The sequence below is a fragment of the Jaculus jaculus genome, chromosome 5 (genome assembly GCF_020740685.1).
Source record: "Jaculus jaculus isolate mJacJac1 chromosome 5, mJacJac1.mat.Y.cur, whole genome shotgun sequence".
NCBI lineage: Eukaryota > Metazoa > Chordata > Mammalia > Rodentia > Dipodidae > Jaculus > Jaculus jaculus.
Window position 1 is genome coordinate 113,958,996 of NC_059106.1, and position 18,486 is coordinate 113,977,481.

The 18,486-nt window shown below is 37.7% G+C and overlaps 1 protein-coding gene across 12 annotated transcripts in view; it reads left to right on the forward strand.

The window, feature by feature from the left end:
• Positions 1-18,486, forward strand: part of Pum2 (pumilio RNA binding family member 2) — a 117,432-nt gene that overhangs the window by 21,687 nt on the left and 77,259 nt on the right. For 9 of the 12 annotated variants that reach the window (XM_045148839.1, XM_045148837.1, XM_045148841.1 and 6 more), the window contains exons 2-5: positions 3,278-3,346; positions 10,691-10,799; positions 14,635-14,822; positions 15,724-15,893. In XM_045148839.1, the coding sequence (XP_045004774.1) occupies positions 3,296-3,346; positions 10,691-10,799; positions 14,635-14,822; positions 15,724-15,893 (518 nt within the window). In that variant the 5' untranslated portion in view covers positions 3,278-3,295. Of the gene's footprint in view, positions 1-1,985; positions 2,007-3,277; positions 3,347-4,238; positions 4,358-5,516; positions 5,591-10,690; positions 10,800-14,634; positions 14,823-15,723; positions 15,894-18,486 lie in introns of those variants that run through there. The other 3 variants (XM_045148845.1, XM_045148844.1, XM_045148840.1) reach the window with 3 other exon arrangements.

Consider the following 18,486-nt stretch of genomic DNA (forward strand, 5'->3'; position numbering starts at 1 on the left):
GTAGGAGCCTAGCTATGCGTCTTAAGTGTTGATGGTGTCTGATGTAGACAGATCTGTGCTATGACAGAAGTTGCAGCATGTACAGTTATGTGTACTACATAGTGCTTTTTAATAAGTAACCATGTTACTGATTTATATAAAAAAACAAAATGGTTTCTGTAAAACATTCTCAGGCTTTTTAGGAAGTGCTCCAGAAGAAAGGCATTGATATGAAAGTAGGTGACTGTTCATACTTGTTACTGCCAGTAGAGACCTTCTAGTAGGATAAGATCTGGAAGTGGAAAATAGTGATGGTTCTGATCCTGTGTAGGCTTGAGAATAAAATGTCTGTGTGTCTTAGCTTTTAACCAAAAGGTTTTAAAAAATTAAGTAAATCCTGAAAGTTGACAAGTTTATAAAATAAGAATATAATGAAAAATTTTACTAACAGATATACAGTGTTTCCAGCTAAATGTTAATACAATGGAGAAACTAAAAAATTAAAATTTATAAGCAAAAGATTGTAAGTTACAGTAAGCTAAGGATGGTTTGTTATTGGAAAAAAAAATGTAGCTTAAGTGTAGAAAGTTTATAGTATATAGTACTACAGGTAATGTCTAATGTCTTCATATTCACTTCATCTTCATTTGGTATCTTGTACTCCTGCTAGTGAATGCACCACTTTTTGCACCTTACTGTTACTACTGTCTTTTGTGTGTTTTGATTTGTTTAGATAAACTGTGTTATTTGCCTTCAGTATTCAGTAAACAACATGATATTCAGGTTCAAGTTGGTAGCCTAGAAGCAGTAGGTTTTGTCATTTAGATTTGTAAAGCTATCCTCACTAATGCTTGAGGTGAAGAAGCAGCTAGAAGTTGAGAAAAGTAAAAAGAATAATTGTCATAAAAGACAAATTCAGAACAAAGAATAGAACTACAAGAGGGAAAGAATCTTTTCAACTTTCAAACATGAGTTTTTAGAGGGAGAGAACTGTGGAAAATATTTAGGTTTACATTTCTTTTTTCTTTGTTGTCCCCTCTAAGCATTTTTGGTTTGTTTTGCTTTGTTTGTGTTTTCAGGGTAGGGTCTCACTGTAGCCTAGGCTGACCAGAAAGAAACTCACTCTTAGAGTCCCAGGCTGACCTCAAACTGCTCTTCCTACCTCTGCCTCCCAAGTGCTGGGATTAAAGGTGTGCACCACCACTCCCGGTTCCCTCCTAGCATTAAAAAATTTTTTTTTGTTTATTTTTATTTATTTATTTAACAGCGACAGACAGAGAAAGGGGGAGGGAGGGAGAGAGAGAATGGGCACGCCAGGGCCTCCAGCCACTGCAAACGAATTCCAGCCGCGTGCGTCCCCTTGTGCATCTGGCTAATGTGGGTCCTGGGGAATCAAGCCTTGAACTGGGGTCCTTAGGCTTCACAGGCAAGCGCTTAACCGCTAAGCATCTCTCCAGCTCCCCCTCGCATTTTTTTTTTTTTGTGCTTTTTAGGGCTTGTGTTCCCAGTGTAGCCAGGAACTACATCTTTATTATGTGTCTCGCAGCATACATTTGAAGCGATCCAAGAGGTGTCAGCTATGTTTAAAACCTACAGATTCTCCAGGCGCGATACATCCTACACACACTCCTATTCTCACCTGTGTTGGCATTGAATTGGAAATTTAAACAGGAAACAGAAACCCAAGATCAAAGTTCTTTTTATTTGGGGAGGGGGAGAGTGGATCATCTGATGGTATGTGTGGTTAATTTTAGCCATTAGTAGGTGGGTTATTTTCATTCAACTTGTATTACTTGGACATTTTTCAAGACCTGACATAGTTTCAGAGCTGGTGAAACGAATTTGCATGTTAACCAAGAGTCTGAAATCTGATTGCACCAACTGTACAGGCCTGGCTGGAGATGCCCCTCCTCTTCCCGGGTCCAGGTGTCAGTCGGCACCCACCACACAAGAAGAGAGGCCAGGGAATGGTGGAGAAACTTGGCGACTTCAGTGGGAAGTGCTTCTTTGAACCCACCACTTTCAGGGCGAGTTTCCCTCTCAGCTGGCGCTTTCTGAGCACTAACCTTTCGTGGTGGAGAATCGTGATGATCAATACCTCCTAGCATTTTTTAAAAAATATATTTTACTTATTTATTTGAGAGAGAGAGAGAATGGGCATGCTGAGGCCTCCAGTCACTGCAAACAAACTCCAGATGCTTGTGCTCCTTTGTGCAACTTGGGAGGAAGAGGTAGGAGAATCATCATGAGTTCAAGGCCAGCCTGGGCTAGAGTGAGACCCTATCTCGAAAAAAGAAAAATACCAGAGGGGAAAACATAAAGGGAGACAGGAACTAAAGGGTCGGCTCAGTGAATAAGAGTGCTTGCCACCTAAGTAGGATCTAAGAGATCCAGGTTCACCCTCAGTTCAATCCCAGCACTGACATAAATAGCTGGCTGCTGTCTGTAACTCCAGTCCTATGAGAAGAAGATAACAGAGAAATGTTACAGCTTACTGGTCATTCAGTCTGGCTGGAAACAGCCAGTAACTACAGTTTCAATGATAGACCCCCATCTCATCTCAAAGAAACGTGAATAGAGAAAGACAACCTGACATTCTCTGACCTCTGTGCATGCATACATGCAAAAGAAAAGGGAGCAATTGAGGAAGACACCTGATGTCAACCTCATCTCCATATGTACATGTACACACATATACATAAATACCACCCACAAATTTTAACAGAAGCATTAAGCAATTCAAAACAATTTTGTAATACGCAGTGAAAAGTTAACTATGTTAGTATTTGAGCTCACTTTTTTTGTTCTTTATTTTTTTCTTTTTGCTCAGGAACTTATAGTCGACTCTTAACACAGAATAAAATAATTCAAGGACTCTTGACCCCATGTTTTCCCACAAGTTTTTTTTTATTGTTATTTATTTATTTATTTGAGAGCGACAGGCACAGAGAGAAAGACAGATAGAGGGAGAGAGAGAGAATGGGCGCGCCAGGGCTTCCAGCCTCTGCAAACAAACTCCAGACGCGTGCGCCCCCTTGTGCATCTGGCTAACGTGGGACCTGGGGAACCGAGCCTCGAACCAGGGTCCTTAGGCTTCACAGGCAAGCGCTTAACCGCTAAGCCATCTCTCCAGCCCTTCCCACAAGTTTTAATGGAGATTTCATTCATGTACTCTTTGGGGAAAATGTGGCTTTGTAGAAAAATCTGTTCTTGTCTGTCTCAAGACATGCTAGTATTAATAGCAATATGATATAATAAATACTAAAAAGTGCTAATTTTCATTTTTGTTATTCAACAGGTTTAATCTGTGGATGAAATGAATCATGATTTTCAAGCTCTTGCATTAGAATCTCGGGGAATGGGAGAGGTAAATACTCATCAATACTAAATATTTATACTTCACTTTAATTCTTTGACTGTAAATCTTGAAAATAGTAGTCATAGTTTCCAAACTATATAATTTGAAATTTTATACTTACATAGTTTTGATTTTCAGTTTTTTTTTTTTTTTTAATAGTGGTAAGTAATTTTTAGTGTGCTTTTCTGTGTCTGGGAGAATTGATTGACTTGATTAAATAATGTCTTACTTGTCAACAATGAATCATATGTTATTAGCTTTGCTCAAAAGAAAACCTCTTTGTTCTGCCATTTTATATATGTATGCTGTTTGCTTTAGCTATACTTGATTGTTCACTATTCTCTCTCCCAAAAATCTTTCACCCAAAACTGTTTGCTTAATAAACTTCTAATCCTCTACAAGGCTATTGGAAACACTCACTCTGTTGTCCCATTGCTATCTGCAGTAGAATTAATTACTTCCTCATCTGACTTCTCCTTTAATTCTTATAAGTACTTTTATCATATTACTGGTTACACTTTTGTTTTATATTTGTCTCCTATAAATGGCTAGCTTTGAATGCTTAGCATACTAGGTGTCCCATATATTTGAGTGGATTTTATTTTTTCTATGATTTTCTTGGAGTCACCCAATTTAACCTTACCATTACATATTTTAAGGCATCTAAAATACTTGGTTTTCCATATTCCTAATGAATTTTAGACAACTTTGATTATGAAAACTCTTGTGATCATATCTTTGCTATGTTCTGTGCTACACATAAAGTGTGGACTTTGATAATACAAAATAATGATAAACAGACCTAAGATGTGTGATTAATTGCTTGCTCCTGGAGATTATTTTACTTTGGTAGATTAGAGACCTTCATGAGACTCACTCCATCCAATGCTGTGCTCTTCAGATGCAGAGTCCAGTCACTCCTTTGGGCCACAAGAGGGCACCCTGCAGCTAGCTAACCCTCCCTTTCTTCAGAACAGCGTTTTCCAAAGAGTTTGTCATTTTCAGAGGACTGATTTAAGGGTGAGTTAAGGTGCTTAAGCTTAAGTATTACCAAAATAAACTTGTTAGTCTAGTGCATAAAGTAAAATCTGGACCCTAAGAAAATTTGAGAGAAGGAGTAATTCTTTTGTTTAAAAAAAAAAAAAACCTATAACTTCATTGTAGTGCCATGGCAACTTGGGCATTATTTACATTATGGTAGACTAAAAAGAGGCAGTTGAAAGTCTTTCCCTGCCATTTGTTTTCTTTGGTTTTAAGAAAGAATAGCTTATCATAAAAGCAGGTTGAGGAGTCAGGCCTGGTGCATGCTTGTAAACTCAGCTCATGGGTAGCTGAGGCAGGAAGATAATTAGTTCAAGGACAACCTAGACTATATTAGCGAGATCCTGTCTGTAGATAAAATAACAAAATTTGAAGTGTTTTTGCCTTCTATGACAGACTTGAACTTTATTCTTTGAAAAGTGAGTCAGGGTTGTGGGGAATGACGGGATAAAGTGCTTGTCATGCACATATAAGGACAAGGGTTCAGATCCCCAGCTGGGTGTGGTAGCTGCTGGTAATCATACCACTTGGGAGGCAGAGACAAGGAATCCCCTGGGCAAGCTGCCTAACTAGACTCTCAAAATCTGGTGTGCTTTAGGCTCAAGTAAAAGACCCTCCCTCAGTAAGTAAGAAGAGAGTGATCCATATGAACACATGCATGGATTCATACCACATACACACAAAGGAAAAGAAAAAAGTCAGACTCCCACATTATTTCTAGACTATCCTTACTTAGCTTGTGTATCATGTGTTTATTTACAGATAGCCTTTTTTCCATTTAAAAATATTGGATAAATCTGAACATACCTTTGCATTACAAAATTGTCATGTTTAAAAGAAGTGGTTAAGTTACTTTTCTGGGTTTTATGAGAAGAGATGGATTGAATAGTACATTAAATGAAATAAGCTTAAATCAAGGTTTTCTTAATAGACATGTCAGATGTGCCAAACTTAGGGCTTAGACTGTTTGCTACGTATTGGGTAGCTGCAATCAGTTTGTGACCTTCATCCAGTAAAAATATTTTTTAATAGTTTGCCAATTAATATTGTTACCTCTAAAAGATGGCTAAGAAACCTACTCAAATTTCTGTCTCTGGGTTCTCTCCCACAAGCCTTTCTATCTTTCCTCATCTCACAGGCAGCAGGGAACCTTCTGGGATTTCCTTCTTTGCCTGTCTCTCTCTCACCAGTCTTCTCCTCCTTTCCTGACAGGTGAGGTGTTTTATGTTTTATCCCAGAATTCATTCGTTGGAATAAATTAAGGCAGCCTTCAATTTCTGGCTCTTGAGTTTTCTAAAATTGCTTGTTCTTTTTTGTTTTTGTACTGTAAAATACTTTTTTAATGGCTTGCCCTATTCTTGACTTTTTACAATAACTTTTGCTTACTCTGTCTTAAGTGTTGTAATCTCTGTAATGTATGAAGAAGGATTACACTTACATATAGGACTCATTTCAAACAGGCTGCTTTGTAGTTCTTGATGTGTTATTGGACCATCATCAGAAGGCCAGTCTCTTTGGTTGTTCCTCTATAAAAAAAATCAATCTATATCCATCTGCTCATAAACTTAACTTTTTCCCCAAAGACGTACTGATTTGTATTATGTCATGTGGCTTACAAAGAACATGTCTTAGCCATAGAGGAGACACTTGTTATTATATGTATATACATACATATAATTTAACTTTAAATGTGAGTTAATACATTTTATCTTTGGGAATTGTTTCATAGCTTATGATAGTGTTCTTTCCTGATGCAATCATATTTCAGAAAAAACATTAAAAAATTTCTATTTCAAGATCTCATGTAGTGTGCTTAAGTGGAAAAATACTGGAGGGAGTAAGGTGGCTTCTGTTTTCTCAGAAATCTCACTTATGATACCATTGAGTAAGACTGATTTCTTATAAAACAGGAATAAGACTCAATAAGTACTCAGACTTTGAGCTGTTAGGGATAGTTGGAATGGAAACAATATATTTAAGATAGTATTTCAATAGCTAATTATAGTCACTATTTCAATAGAAAATTCTATCTTAAAAGTTTTGTGTTCTGTGGTGGAAGAGTATCAATCACTTAAATTTCCTATTTTTTATTTTACCTAGTGCTACTCGAATATGGGAAAATTTACTGATTAGCTAGGCTTGAAAAGAACAATCTGCAGTAGTTAAATAGAAAAAGAAAAGGCTTCCAATGAAGACATGTGGGTTGAAATTCTGGTGCTCTTTTAACAACTGTGTGTAACTGGATATTTTAACCTCTACTTGTTTATTTATGCAGAGTGAGTATATTAGGTAACTGTCCTTCCTAAGTAATAGGAGTTTTATCATTTTCCTAGGGTATTCAAATTGAAGGAAAGGAAAAAGAGGGAAGGTGAAACAGCTGTATACAAGATCTTGATAATAATGAAATAAAGCAGCTAGTTAAATGTTGCAGATCAGTGTGTTAACTTGTATCTTTATTAGAGGATTTGTACTTTGAGAAGCTAGGTGATAGGCGAAGTAGTTTATTTCATTTGCGTCTCAGCCTGTGACAGGAACTCTATTGTTATCTTTATAATACTTCTCTTTGGAAATGGTTACATTCAGTGCTTTCTTGTTGATAACAAGGACTATCAGGAAAAGGAAAAATGGGGAAAGTGGACTAAGTTGAAAAGTTAACAAGTAGCTTTTATTTATAGAAAAGCTCCATCATTCTAGGGCTTTAGGGAATTCCTTTGTGGTTGTTTTGTTATTATTGTTGTTGGTATGCTATTGTCTATATAACTTTTTTTTTCAGTATCTTTTTAAAAATCTTTTATGAAATTCCATTAAAATAGAGTATCTTTACATTCTTGATTTGTCTTGTTCAGTTAATGTATCTGTTGGTATGAGGTAATTATAACATGCCTTTTCTCAAAAATTTCTCAGACTTGATGGCAAGCTATATAAACTTAAAGTGTATCACATATCCACTTAATCTTACCTGAGTTAGACAGATAGGAGGGTAGGTTGACAAAGAAATACTGAGTGTCCTGACCATGGAACATGGGTTAGGGAACTAGTATGAAGTGATACTAAATAATATTTTTATAGATACATAAAGATTCTTAACCTTATTTTTTTATACTTTAAAAAATATTTATTTTTTATTTATTAGAGATATATAGAGGCAGAGAGAGAGAAAGTGAGAATGGGTGAGCTAGGGCCTCTAGCCACTGTAAATGAAATCCAGATGCACGTGCCACCTTGTGCATCTGGCTACGTGGTTACTGGGGAATCAAGTCTTGGATCTTTGGCTTCACAGGCAAGCACCTTCTCCGCCAAGCCATCTCTCCAGCCCCCGTGTTAACCTTATTTTTTTTTTTATATTTTATTTATTTATTTGACAGAAAGAGAGAGAATGGGCCCGCCAGAGCCTCCATCCACTGCAAACGAACTCCAGACACATGTGCCTCCTTGTGCATCTGGGCCCTAGGGAATCTAACTAGGATCCTTTGGCTTTGCAGGCAAATGCCTTAACTGCTAAGCCATGTTCTCCTGCTCCTTATTTTTCTTAACCTTGTTCTGTATTGTCTTTATTTTAATATAGTAAAAGAGTCTCCAGGGGCAAATCTTCCTTTTGTTTCAATTCATCACTTATAAAACGTTTGTTGTAATCTTGTTTTCTCAGTTGTTGCCATTCCTTTTAGTTAGTTCATTTTAACCTATTCTTAGTCACATGATAGTGAAAATATTTGAATTACTGGGCATATTGCCAAAGAAAGTAGTTTCTAGAATGTTTTTGAAGGCCATTGGTAGAAGTGTTAACTTTAAGTTGTTGTCCTCTGCATATTCTTACTTGAAAGTGCTTGCAAAATGAATGCTTATATTATTATAGTGCAGTGATTGGCAAAAAGTAGGTCAAAAATCTGGGTGGTTGATGTGAATTTTTCTACCCTAGTTATGCAGTTTGTATTTCATTTTTTTATGGTAGTAGTATGGAACTTGCCTTATGCTTGCTAGGCAATGCTTTGCCATTAGGCTAATCCCCAGTCCTACAGTTTGCAATTTACAGCCAGTAGTTTATAAAGGTACATGCAGAATATTATCTCAGAAGATAGCAGTAACTTCACCATAGGTTCTGTTGGTTCTCCTACCTCAGAAGATGAATACCTAAGTTACTTCTGTGCTCTGTGGTTAGTGTGTCTTCTGTTAATTAACATTTTATTTTAGATTATTTAAATATATAAAATATGTTTAATAGTGCTGTCAGCTTCATATTTTGCTTGAATATTTATATGAATCTTTAAAAAAAAATTTTGTTTATTTTTATTTATTTGAGAGCAACAGAGAGAAAGAGGCAGATAGAGAATGGGCGTGCCAGGGCCTCCAGCCACTGCAAACGAACTCCAGACTCATGTGCCCCTTGTGCATCTGGCTAACGTGGGTCCTTGGGGAATCGAGCCTCCAGTGGGAATCCTTAGGCTTCACAGGCAGGCGCTTAACCGCTAAGCCATCTCTCTAGCCCTGAATATTTACATGAATCTTTTATAGACATATTTTTTTCAAACTGAAATAATAGAGGTTGTTGTAGTTTATTTACTGAGATCTTTGTAAGAATAGATTATTGTTAAAATAAGTTATCTATAAATAAGAGAGATCCTAACCTGCAAAAACTACTTTTTTAGTGGGAAAATTGTATTTTTAACTTCTATCTATTTTGTAAAAGATGGGTAAATTAGGAATGCTCCCCTTCTTTCAAAACTGCTTCTTCTAAGCTGGACTTAGTGGTGCATGCCTTTAATCCCAGCACTCAGGAGGCAAAGGTAGGAGGATCACCATGAGTTAGATCAAGTCCACCCTGAGACCATATAGTAAATTTCCAGGAGACTCTATGTTGAAAACCAAAAAAATAAAAAATAAAACCTGCTGCTTCTAGTTGCCTCCACCTATCCACCCTCTGGTTAATAACTCTGTCATTTACTATTTCTTAAGTTATAAGGTTTTCATGCATTATATCCACATCTTCTACCAATTTTTAGTCAGCTTCTTTTGACCCTTCGAAATGTCTGTCAAATCCATTTTATTTTCTCAGTCTTTTTCTGCCGCTACTGTGTTGTTGATTCCCTGTTATCTTGGTTCTGTTGTGATAGTCCTAAACTGGTCTCCTCTCCCTTATGTTACTACAGCCTGAGTTGTTTTCTAAAACACACTGTCACTCTTGCTAACTAACCTGTTGCTTTAGTAAAACATTCAGTTTCCTTAACATGTCTTTAAAGGCTTGTAAGTAACCTGGTAGCTTTACAAGTAACTTTGGCTCTTTCTAGATGGCTAGTTTATACATTGCTGGATATGCACACTCCAGTTTCTCAAGATTTATCTTGATCATGCTTTACTATCACCCTCATGCATCCTTCATTACCTCCCAATGCTATATTATCTCTCAGATCATTAATGAGGTATTACTAAGTTATCTTTTATTATAGTCTATGTGAACTCTCTGAAGATGCGATCACTCTGCCTTTAAAGAAGGAAAAACATAGGAGTTTAGTGTGATAAATATAGTAATAAAAGTATATACAGTGCTGAGCAGTTGGACATCTTAACTGTAGGCTTAACAATATGCTTATTTAAAACGTATGTCAAAGAAAACTCATCTATTCAGACAAACATAACTCAGTCTCTTTTGAGTGTCTGTGATATAGAGTAACAATTGATTAAAAATAGAAACTTTTTATACATTTGTGTGTTTTGATAATGCATGAATGGCTCTACCAACAGAATTTGAATATACCATATAAGATAGAGCAAAGGAGCCTTGAGATTATCATTTAAGAAATATTGATAAGATTTTTGTTTTTCTCTTTGTGTGGCTTTTCTTGTTCATAGCTTCCTGTTTAGGATTGACAAAGTAATATTCAGGAGCTAGTAAGAGTTGGGAATTTCACTTTCATTGAATAACTGAAGTAAGTGAGGAGTTATTTTCTGTTCTGTAATCTCTATCATAGGTTGCTCAGAAGCAGCTACTGGAAGTGAAAGAAAAATTTTAATCATTCTTAGGTATTTTTATTATCTCAAGCAATAAATTTAGTAAGCTTTTTGAAGAAAATTACATGTAAAGAAAGTCATAATAAAAGTGGTAGAAAAAACAGTACAAAAGTTAAAGGTCTCAAGTTATTAGATAGAGTATATAAGTAAAGAGTTACTTTGATATTTAATGAGGCAGATTAGAAAATAGATTGTTTTGAATTTTTATTAGGATCAAAAACTAACATGTACATGTTTGCATTTCCTTATATATTAATTCTTTGTAAATAGGATAACATTTTAAAAGTAAATGTTTTTCCTCCCAAATAGCTTTTGCCTACGAAAAAGTTTTGGGAACCTGATGATTCAGCAAAAGATGGACAAAAAGGCATATTTCTTGGGGATGATGAATGGAGAGAGACTGCATGGGGAACTTCTCGTAAGTTACTGCTATTGGGGTGAGAATTATGAACAAACTCAAATTTTTTTAAGCCTTGCATATCCTTGGAAAATTGGGGAGGAAATTTGTGATATCTTTACTCAGGATATCTAAACCATTATAATTCAGATTTCTTATGGTAATTAACCCTTACTTTGTAGTATCCTTATTTGATTAGAATATTTTATTGATTAAATGTATTGATCACAAGAGTTTTAAAAACATTTTTAATTTGATAAGATTCTGAATAAACATTGATAAAAATCTTGTAAGATAGAAGACTCATTAACTGAATAGTATGAATATTTTGTCTTGAGATTGATTAACCATACCTCAGTCTAGACATTAACCACTCTCAGAAAGATAGTAAATTGTCTTAGTGATACAGATTTCCTAGAAAGAGAGCAGTCATGGGGTTGGAAAGAAACTTCAGTGGTTACAGTTGCTTGCAGAGCCTGACAGCCCATGCTCAAGTCCTCGGTAAAGCTGGATGAACAAAGTGACACATGCATTTCGAGTTCATTTGCAGTAGCAGGAGGCCTTAAGCATGCCCATTCCCTCTCCTTTTCTGATTCTCTCTCTTTGATTACACAAGTACAATACTGAGCATGGGTGGCACACGTCTTTAATCCCAGCACTTAGGAGGCAGAGGTAGGAGGATCACTGTCTGTTTGAGAGTGAGCTGCTAGCTCAAAAAACCCAAAAACTAAAATAAATAAAAAGTACAAGTAGGAGGGCTGGAGAGATAGCTCAGCAGTTAAAGGTTCTTGCTTACTTGCTAAGCCTGACAACCTGGGTTCAGTTCCCCAGTACCCAAATAAAGACAGATGCACAGTGGCACGTGCATCTGGAGTTCATTTTCAGTGGCAAGAGGCCTTGGTGTGCTTATTCTCACTCATTTTGTCTTCTTTCTACCTCTCTGAAGAAAGTGAGAGATAAGTGTTTGATTTTCATAAGTAGTAAGGAAAAAGTAAGGACGGACTATAATTTGTAGGAATCTATTTATTTATTTATTTGTTTGTTTGTTTAATTGCATATATTTGTGGGATCCCCCCAGGGATTATTGCCTATGCAAATGAGCTCCAGTTGCAAGTACCCCTTCATAGGTATGACCTTGGTTACTGGGAAATTGAACCCAGGCCCTCAGGCTTGCAAGCATGTACCTTTAACTGCTAAACCATCTTTCCAGCCCAACCTTATGTTTTGAGAGTTTAAGTAGTATTTATAAATTCTTCAACTCATTTATATATTAAAAGCTTTAAAACTTCTTTGAAGTTTAAAACTTTTTTTTGTCACAAAGTAATTGCCAAGCTGGGTGTGGTGGCGCATGCCTTTAATCCCAGCACTTGGGAGGTAGAGGTAGGAGGATTGCCGTGAGTTAGAGGCCACCCTGAGACTCCATAGTGAATCCCAGGTCAGCCTGAGCTAGAGTGAGACCCTGTCTCGAGGAAAAAAAACCATAAATTGCCAAAAATCTAAAACCCAAAAGGCTAAGAAGTGGTGGAAAATTTTATTGGATTGAAAATTTTATTAACAGCTGATTTAGGTTATTTCCCTTAATTACTGGGAATTTTCTTGGAGTTTGACCAATATGATTAGGAGATTTGGAGACTAGAAAGGATGTACATGCTAAGAACCTTACTCCACGGTTAGTTGCTCAAGATTAGTTGCACAATTTAAAACATTCACTAATTTGTGCTGGGATTCATGTTCCCTACAAATAGTACATCCTTAACTAAAAGCCTGTGTGCTTGGTAACTTGATTGATGGACATTTTAAAAGTTAAATAGGGGGCTGGGGAGATGGCTCAGGAGTTAAAGGTGCTTGCCTGCAATGCCTAATGATTTAAGTTCAGTTCCTGAGTACCCATGTAAAACCAGATAGATGCACAAAGTGGTGAATGCATCTGGAGTTTATTTGCAGTACCTAGTGGCCTTGGGGCACCCATTCCCTCTCTCCATCTCCATTCTCTCTCCTTGCAAATAAATATTTTTTTAATATATTTTATTTATCTGATGGAGAAAGTGGCAGAGAGAGAGAGAGAGAGAATGGGCGCACCAGGGCCTCCAACCACTGCAGATGAACTCCAGATGCATGTGCTACCTTGTGCATCTGGCTTATGTGGGTCCTGGAGAATCAAACCAAGATCCTTTGGCTTTGCAGGCAGACATCTTAAATAGCTAAACCATCTCTCCAACCCTACAAATAAGTATTTTAAACGTTGAATAGGATAATTACTGGAGCACTTAAAAATATTTATTTTTTACAAGAAGATAGAATGGGAATAGGCATGCCAGGGTCTCTTGCCATTGCAAACAAACTCCAGGCACATGTGCCACATTGTGCATCTGGCTTTACGTGGGTACTGGGGATTTGAACCTAAACCCCATCATCATTCATTCTTTGCAAGCAAGTGACTTTATCCGTTGAGCCATCTCTTCAGCCCTCCTGGAGCATTTTAAAGTTTTCATAAGCTGTCCATTTTGTGTACATCATAGCAATATTCATGATGGATGGCAGAGAAAATTTCAGGATTATAATTTTAGTCAGTTCCTATGTATTCCTTTGCCCAACTTTAGGTATACAGATAAAATTTTAATGATGAGTACTAATTTTGCTAGAAATCATGAGAAAATAGAAGTGAACAGAATCTTGTCTTAGTAACATTTATTTGATGTCATACATATATAAGTATGAATAATACATTTCTTGCTTCCCAAAGGAATTATCATTTTTAGGTAAAACACATTTCATGGCTGCAGGAAGCTTATGCATTGCTTCTTTGCCACTAAAGTGACATATTTGATAGGCAGGTAGCACATTAGAGCTTGGATCATGTTGGTTTCTGTAGCTGAAGTGTTCTCACTCTTCTTCCATTTGCTTACTACGCTAGATGTAATATTAAGTACAGTCTTTGTAAAAAAAGTTTACTAGAGAGAGAGAGAATGGGCACACTGGGACTTCTAGTCACTGCAAGAAAAACTCAAGATGCGTGCTCCACTTTGTATAGCTTGATTACATGGGTACTAGGAATTGAACTTGGATCCCAGGTTTTCCAGGCAAGTGCCTTAACCACTAAGCCATCTCCCCAGCCCTTGAAACAATCTTTACCTGATACTTAGGTTTTTCACCAAGAATAGATTTTTATATAACTGGTTTTACTAGACTTAATTCATTTCTGGTTATTGTTTTATAGCACTGTGTTCTGAGTCATATATATAAAACTGAGCTCAAGAACTAGGACTTGTTTCTATTCCTAAAGGCTTAATATTCAATTCAGCCATCAGCACTAAGTTTTCCTGCTTATTTTGACTCTTGGCATAAGCTTTTACTGAGCACCCAATGACTCTCCTGTATTTTTTTTTTTTTTGGTTTTTCAAGGTAGGGTCTCACTCTAGCCCAGGCTGACCTGGAATTCACTATGAAGTCTCAGGGTGGCCTTGAACTCACAGCGATCCTCCTACCTCTGCCTCCCAAGTGCTGGGATTAAAGGTGTGCGCCACCACACCCGGCTCTCCTGTATTTTTAAGAAAGATGTCCCAGTTGTTAATCTCAACAGAAAAAATATATTATAAGAGCATGATAACAATATTATACTAAAAGGGAGTGCTGATTTTCTTACCTTAATATATTAACTTGTAGCCAGGCATGGTGGTGCACGCCTTTAATCCCAGCACTCGGGAGGCAGAGGTAGGAGGATCGCTGTGAGTTGGAGGCCACCCTGAGATTCCATAGTGAATTCCAGGTCAGCCTGGGCTAGAGCGAGACCTTACCTTGAACCCCTCCCCCCCAAAAAACAGTACTAATAACGTGGTTGTATTCTTTTTCCAAACAGATCATTCAATGTCCCAGCCTATTATGGTGCAGAGAAGATCTGGACAGGGTTTTCATGGAAACAGTGAAGTAAATGCAATTCTTTCTCCGCGCTCAGAAAGTGGAGGCCTTGGTGTGAGCATGGTAGAATATGTATTAAGTTCTTCTCCTGCTGATAAATTGGATTCTCGATTTAGGAAGGGAACTTTTGTAAGTAGTTTGAAAAAATATCAATTTAATACTTTATTTTTGTTCTTTTATTTGGTGGTAATTTTTCTTGTGGGGTGTGTGTGTGTGTGTGTGTGTGTGTGTGTGTGTGTCATTGAGGTAGGGTTTGACTCTAACCCATATTGACTTTGAGTTCACCAGGTAGTGTGAGGGTGGCCTCAAACTCACAGTGATACTCCTACCTCTGCCTGCTGAATGCCAACATTAAAGGCATTTGCCACCACATCTGGTTTTTTGTTTTTTTGTTTTTTTTCCCTGAGTCATGCTGGTCTTGCTGTATAGCATTGGCTGGCCTGTTACTTATGTAGCCCAGGATGGCAATGAACTCATAGAAGTTGTCCTGTTCTTAAGTGCTGGGCTTACAAGCATGTCCACCACTCCTAGCAGAGTTTATTGTTCCCTTCTTTGAGCTGAAAAAAGTTTTGTAGCTATATGCACTTTTTCTTTACTTGTCTACTTTTTGAAATACATGAAATTACAGAACAGTTGGAATTACTTTTTCTTAACTGAGTTAGTAAAATCACATCACATTTTCTTTAAAACACTTACAAAATGAAATATCTTATTCCTGATAGCACTTGATCTGTTACTAAATAAAATTAACTATGCATTAACTATTGAACTTGGCTTGTGATGTCACTACTTTTCCAGCATTGTTGATAGTTAAGTTTCCTTAACCCTTGCCTTACAAGTCATTAGTTATTCTCAGTGTTTTGGCCTTTGCTAATGAGTTGATGATGAAATTAAAACTACTTTCATTGTTTAAATGCATTATAGTGTAGTTTAGGTCACTGTAAATAGTACCTGTTATTTATTTATTTATTTTGTGTGTGTGTGTTTTCTATTAAATATTCAAGAGCAAAACAAGATTCCTTTTCTTCAGGGTACTAGAGATGCTGAAACAGATGGACCCGAGAAAGGAGATCAAAAAGGCAAGGCTTCTCCATTTGAAGAGGACCAAAACAGAGATCTTAAACAAGGAGATGATAATGATTCTAAAATAACTGGCAGAGGTTTGCCAAATGGAATGGATGCTGATTGCAAAGATTTTAAGTAAGACTTTAATTTTCTCAAGAAGAAAATTGTATTTATTTAGGGATCATTACAAGTAGTCAATGTGATTTAGACATTTTCTAATTTGAGTTTATATTATTTCCTTTGTATCTTTTGTTATCTTAAAACAGTATTATAAAACAGAGCACTGTTTCAGTTAGTGAATTGTGCACCAATCTGACAGTTTTTTTCTTTTGAGATTATGGTTTGAATACCCTTCTGTTGGAATGATCCTATTCTGTCTTTGTGTTCATCCCTATCTTAATTTTTTTCTTTTGGTTTTTTCAAGGTAGGGTCTCACACTAGTCCAGGCTGACCTGGAATTCACTATTGAGTCTCAGGGTGGCCTCGAACTCACGGTGATCTGCCTACCTCTGCCTCCTGAGTGCTAGGATTAAAGGCGTGCGCCACCACACCCAGCTTTGGGTTTTTTTTTTTTGTTTGTTTGTTTTTTTGAGTCAGTCTTACGTACTTTAGGCTGGCCTTGAATTTGCCATGTAACCAAGGATGGCCTTAAACTTCTGATCCTCCTGCCTCTATCTACTAAGTTGCTGGAATTAGAGGGCTTGCCGCCATGTCTGGTGTATGTAGTTAGTGTTTGGGGGTTCAAGCGTGAGGGCTTTCACATATGCTAGGCAGGCACTCTACTAACTAAAATACATCCTCATTCCCCATTTAGATTTTACTCTTCAATATGAGGAGGCAAAATTAATTGTCTTTCTTAAAATGAGTTTGTGCTAATATTGAATATCATTCCTTCACAAAAGGAGTGGGATACATTAGTTTTAAGCTCAGAATTCTTTAATTTTATTCTCTTCTCTCCTTTTTAAAAATTTATTTAGGACTGGAGGAATGGCTTTGCGGTTAAGGCATTTGCCTGCAAAACCAAAGGACCCAAGTTCGATTCCCCAGAACCCACATTAGCCAAATGCACAAGGGGGCAGGCACATGCATCTGGAGTTTGTTTGCAGTGGCTGGAGGCCTTGGCATGTCCATTATCTCTCTCTCTCTCTCTCTCTCTCTCTCCCCCCTCCCTCTCTCCCTCTTTCTCTGTCAAATAAAGAAATAAAAATAAAATACTTTTAAAAAGTATTTATTTTTCCCTGTCTCCCCTCACTTTCCCCTTTGAAACTCCACTCCATCATATCCCCTCCCCTCCTCAGTCATTCTCTCTTTTGTTTTGATGTCACGATCTTTTCTTCCTATTATGATGGTCTTGTGTAGTTAGTGTCAGACAATGTGAGATCATGGATATCCAGGCCATTTTGCGTCTGGAGGAGCACATTGCAAGGAGTCCTACCCTTCCTTTGGCTCTTACATTCTTTCCACCACCTCTTCCACATTAGACCCTGAGCCTTGGAAGGTGTGGTAGAGATACTGCAGTGCTGAGCACTCCTCTGTCACTTCTCAGCACCATGGTGCCTTTTGAGTCATCCCAAGGTCACTGCCATCTGAAAAGAGAAGCTTCTCTAACCCAAAGTGAGAGTAGCACTAATATAAGGGTATGAATATTAAGAGAAGTGCTTCCTGGGCCCTTGGTGAGCATAGTGTAGCCAGACACCAGCAGATGTTATAACCCTAGGTCTCATGATGGCCCCTGTTGTAGAATTTCAGTATCAGGGATGTATTCCCTCCCATGGAGCAGGTCTCCAGTCCAATTAGAGGGCAGTTGGTTTCTGCCATGACAAATGTGCCACCATTGCACCTGTTGGCTCATTTGGCCTAGCTGGCCAAATATAAGGCTTGCGGTGTTCACGGTTGAGTATCTTCACTACTGGTGATTTCTCTCTCTCCCATTGAACTTGATGCAGCATAGCTTTTTGTCAGCTGGTCTACATGGAGAAGGTTTTCAGCTCAGCTCTAACAGGATTTCTCAGTGACCTTGTAGACCAAGTATCTGGAGTCTTCTACAGTACCATCTTACCATCTATTCCTGGTGGGAAGCCAAGGGCCTTCACAAAGGAAGTAGGAAACATTAGGGTTTTTTTGTTGTTGTTGTTTGTTTGTTTGTTTGTTTTTTGTTTTTCGGGTTTTTTTTTTTTTTTTTTTCCCTCCGAGGTGGGGTCTCACTCTGGTCCAGGCTGACCTGGAATTAACCCTGTCATCTCAGGGTGGCCTTGAACTCATGGCAATCCTCCTACCTTTGCCTCCCCGAGTGCTGGGATTAAAGGCACGCGCCACTATGCCTGGCTTCATGGAAACATATATACATATATATGTATGTATGTACACACACACACGCACATATATTTTAAGGAGAGATTGGCATGCCAGGATATCCATACACATGCACTGCCTGGTGTGCTTGCGTCACCTTGTGTGTCTGGCCTACATGGGATCTGGAGAGTTGAACATGTGTCCTTGGGCTTCACAGGAAAGAGCCTTAACTGCTAAGCCATCCCTCCAACTCAGAAATATTTTTTAAAAAAATATTTATGTATTTATTTGAGAGAGGCAGCTAGAGAGAAGAGGGTACGCTAGGGCCTATAGCTACTGTAAACAAACTCGAGATGCATGCTCCACCTTGTGCATCTGGCTTATATGGGTACTGGGGAATCAAACCTAGGTCCTTAGGTTTCCCAGACAAGTACCT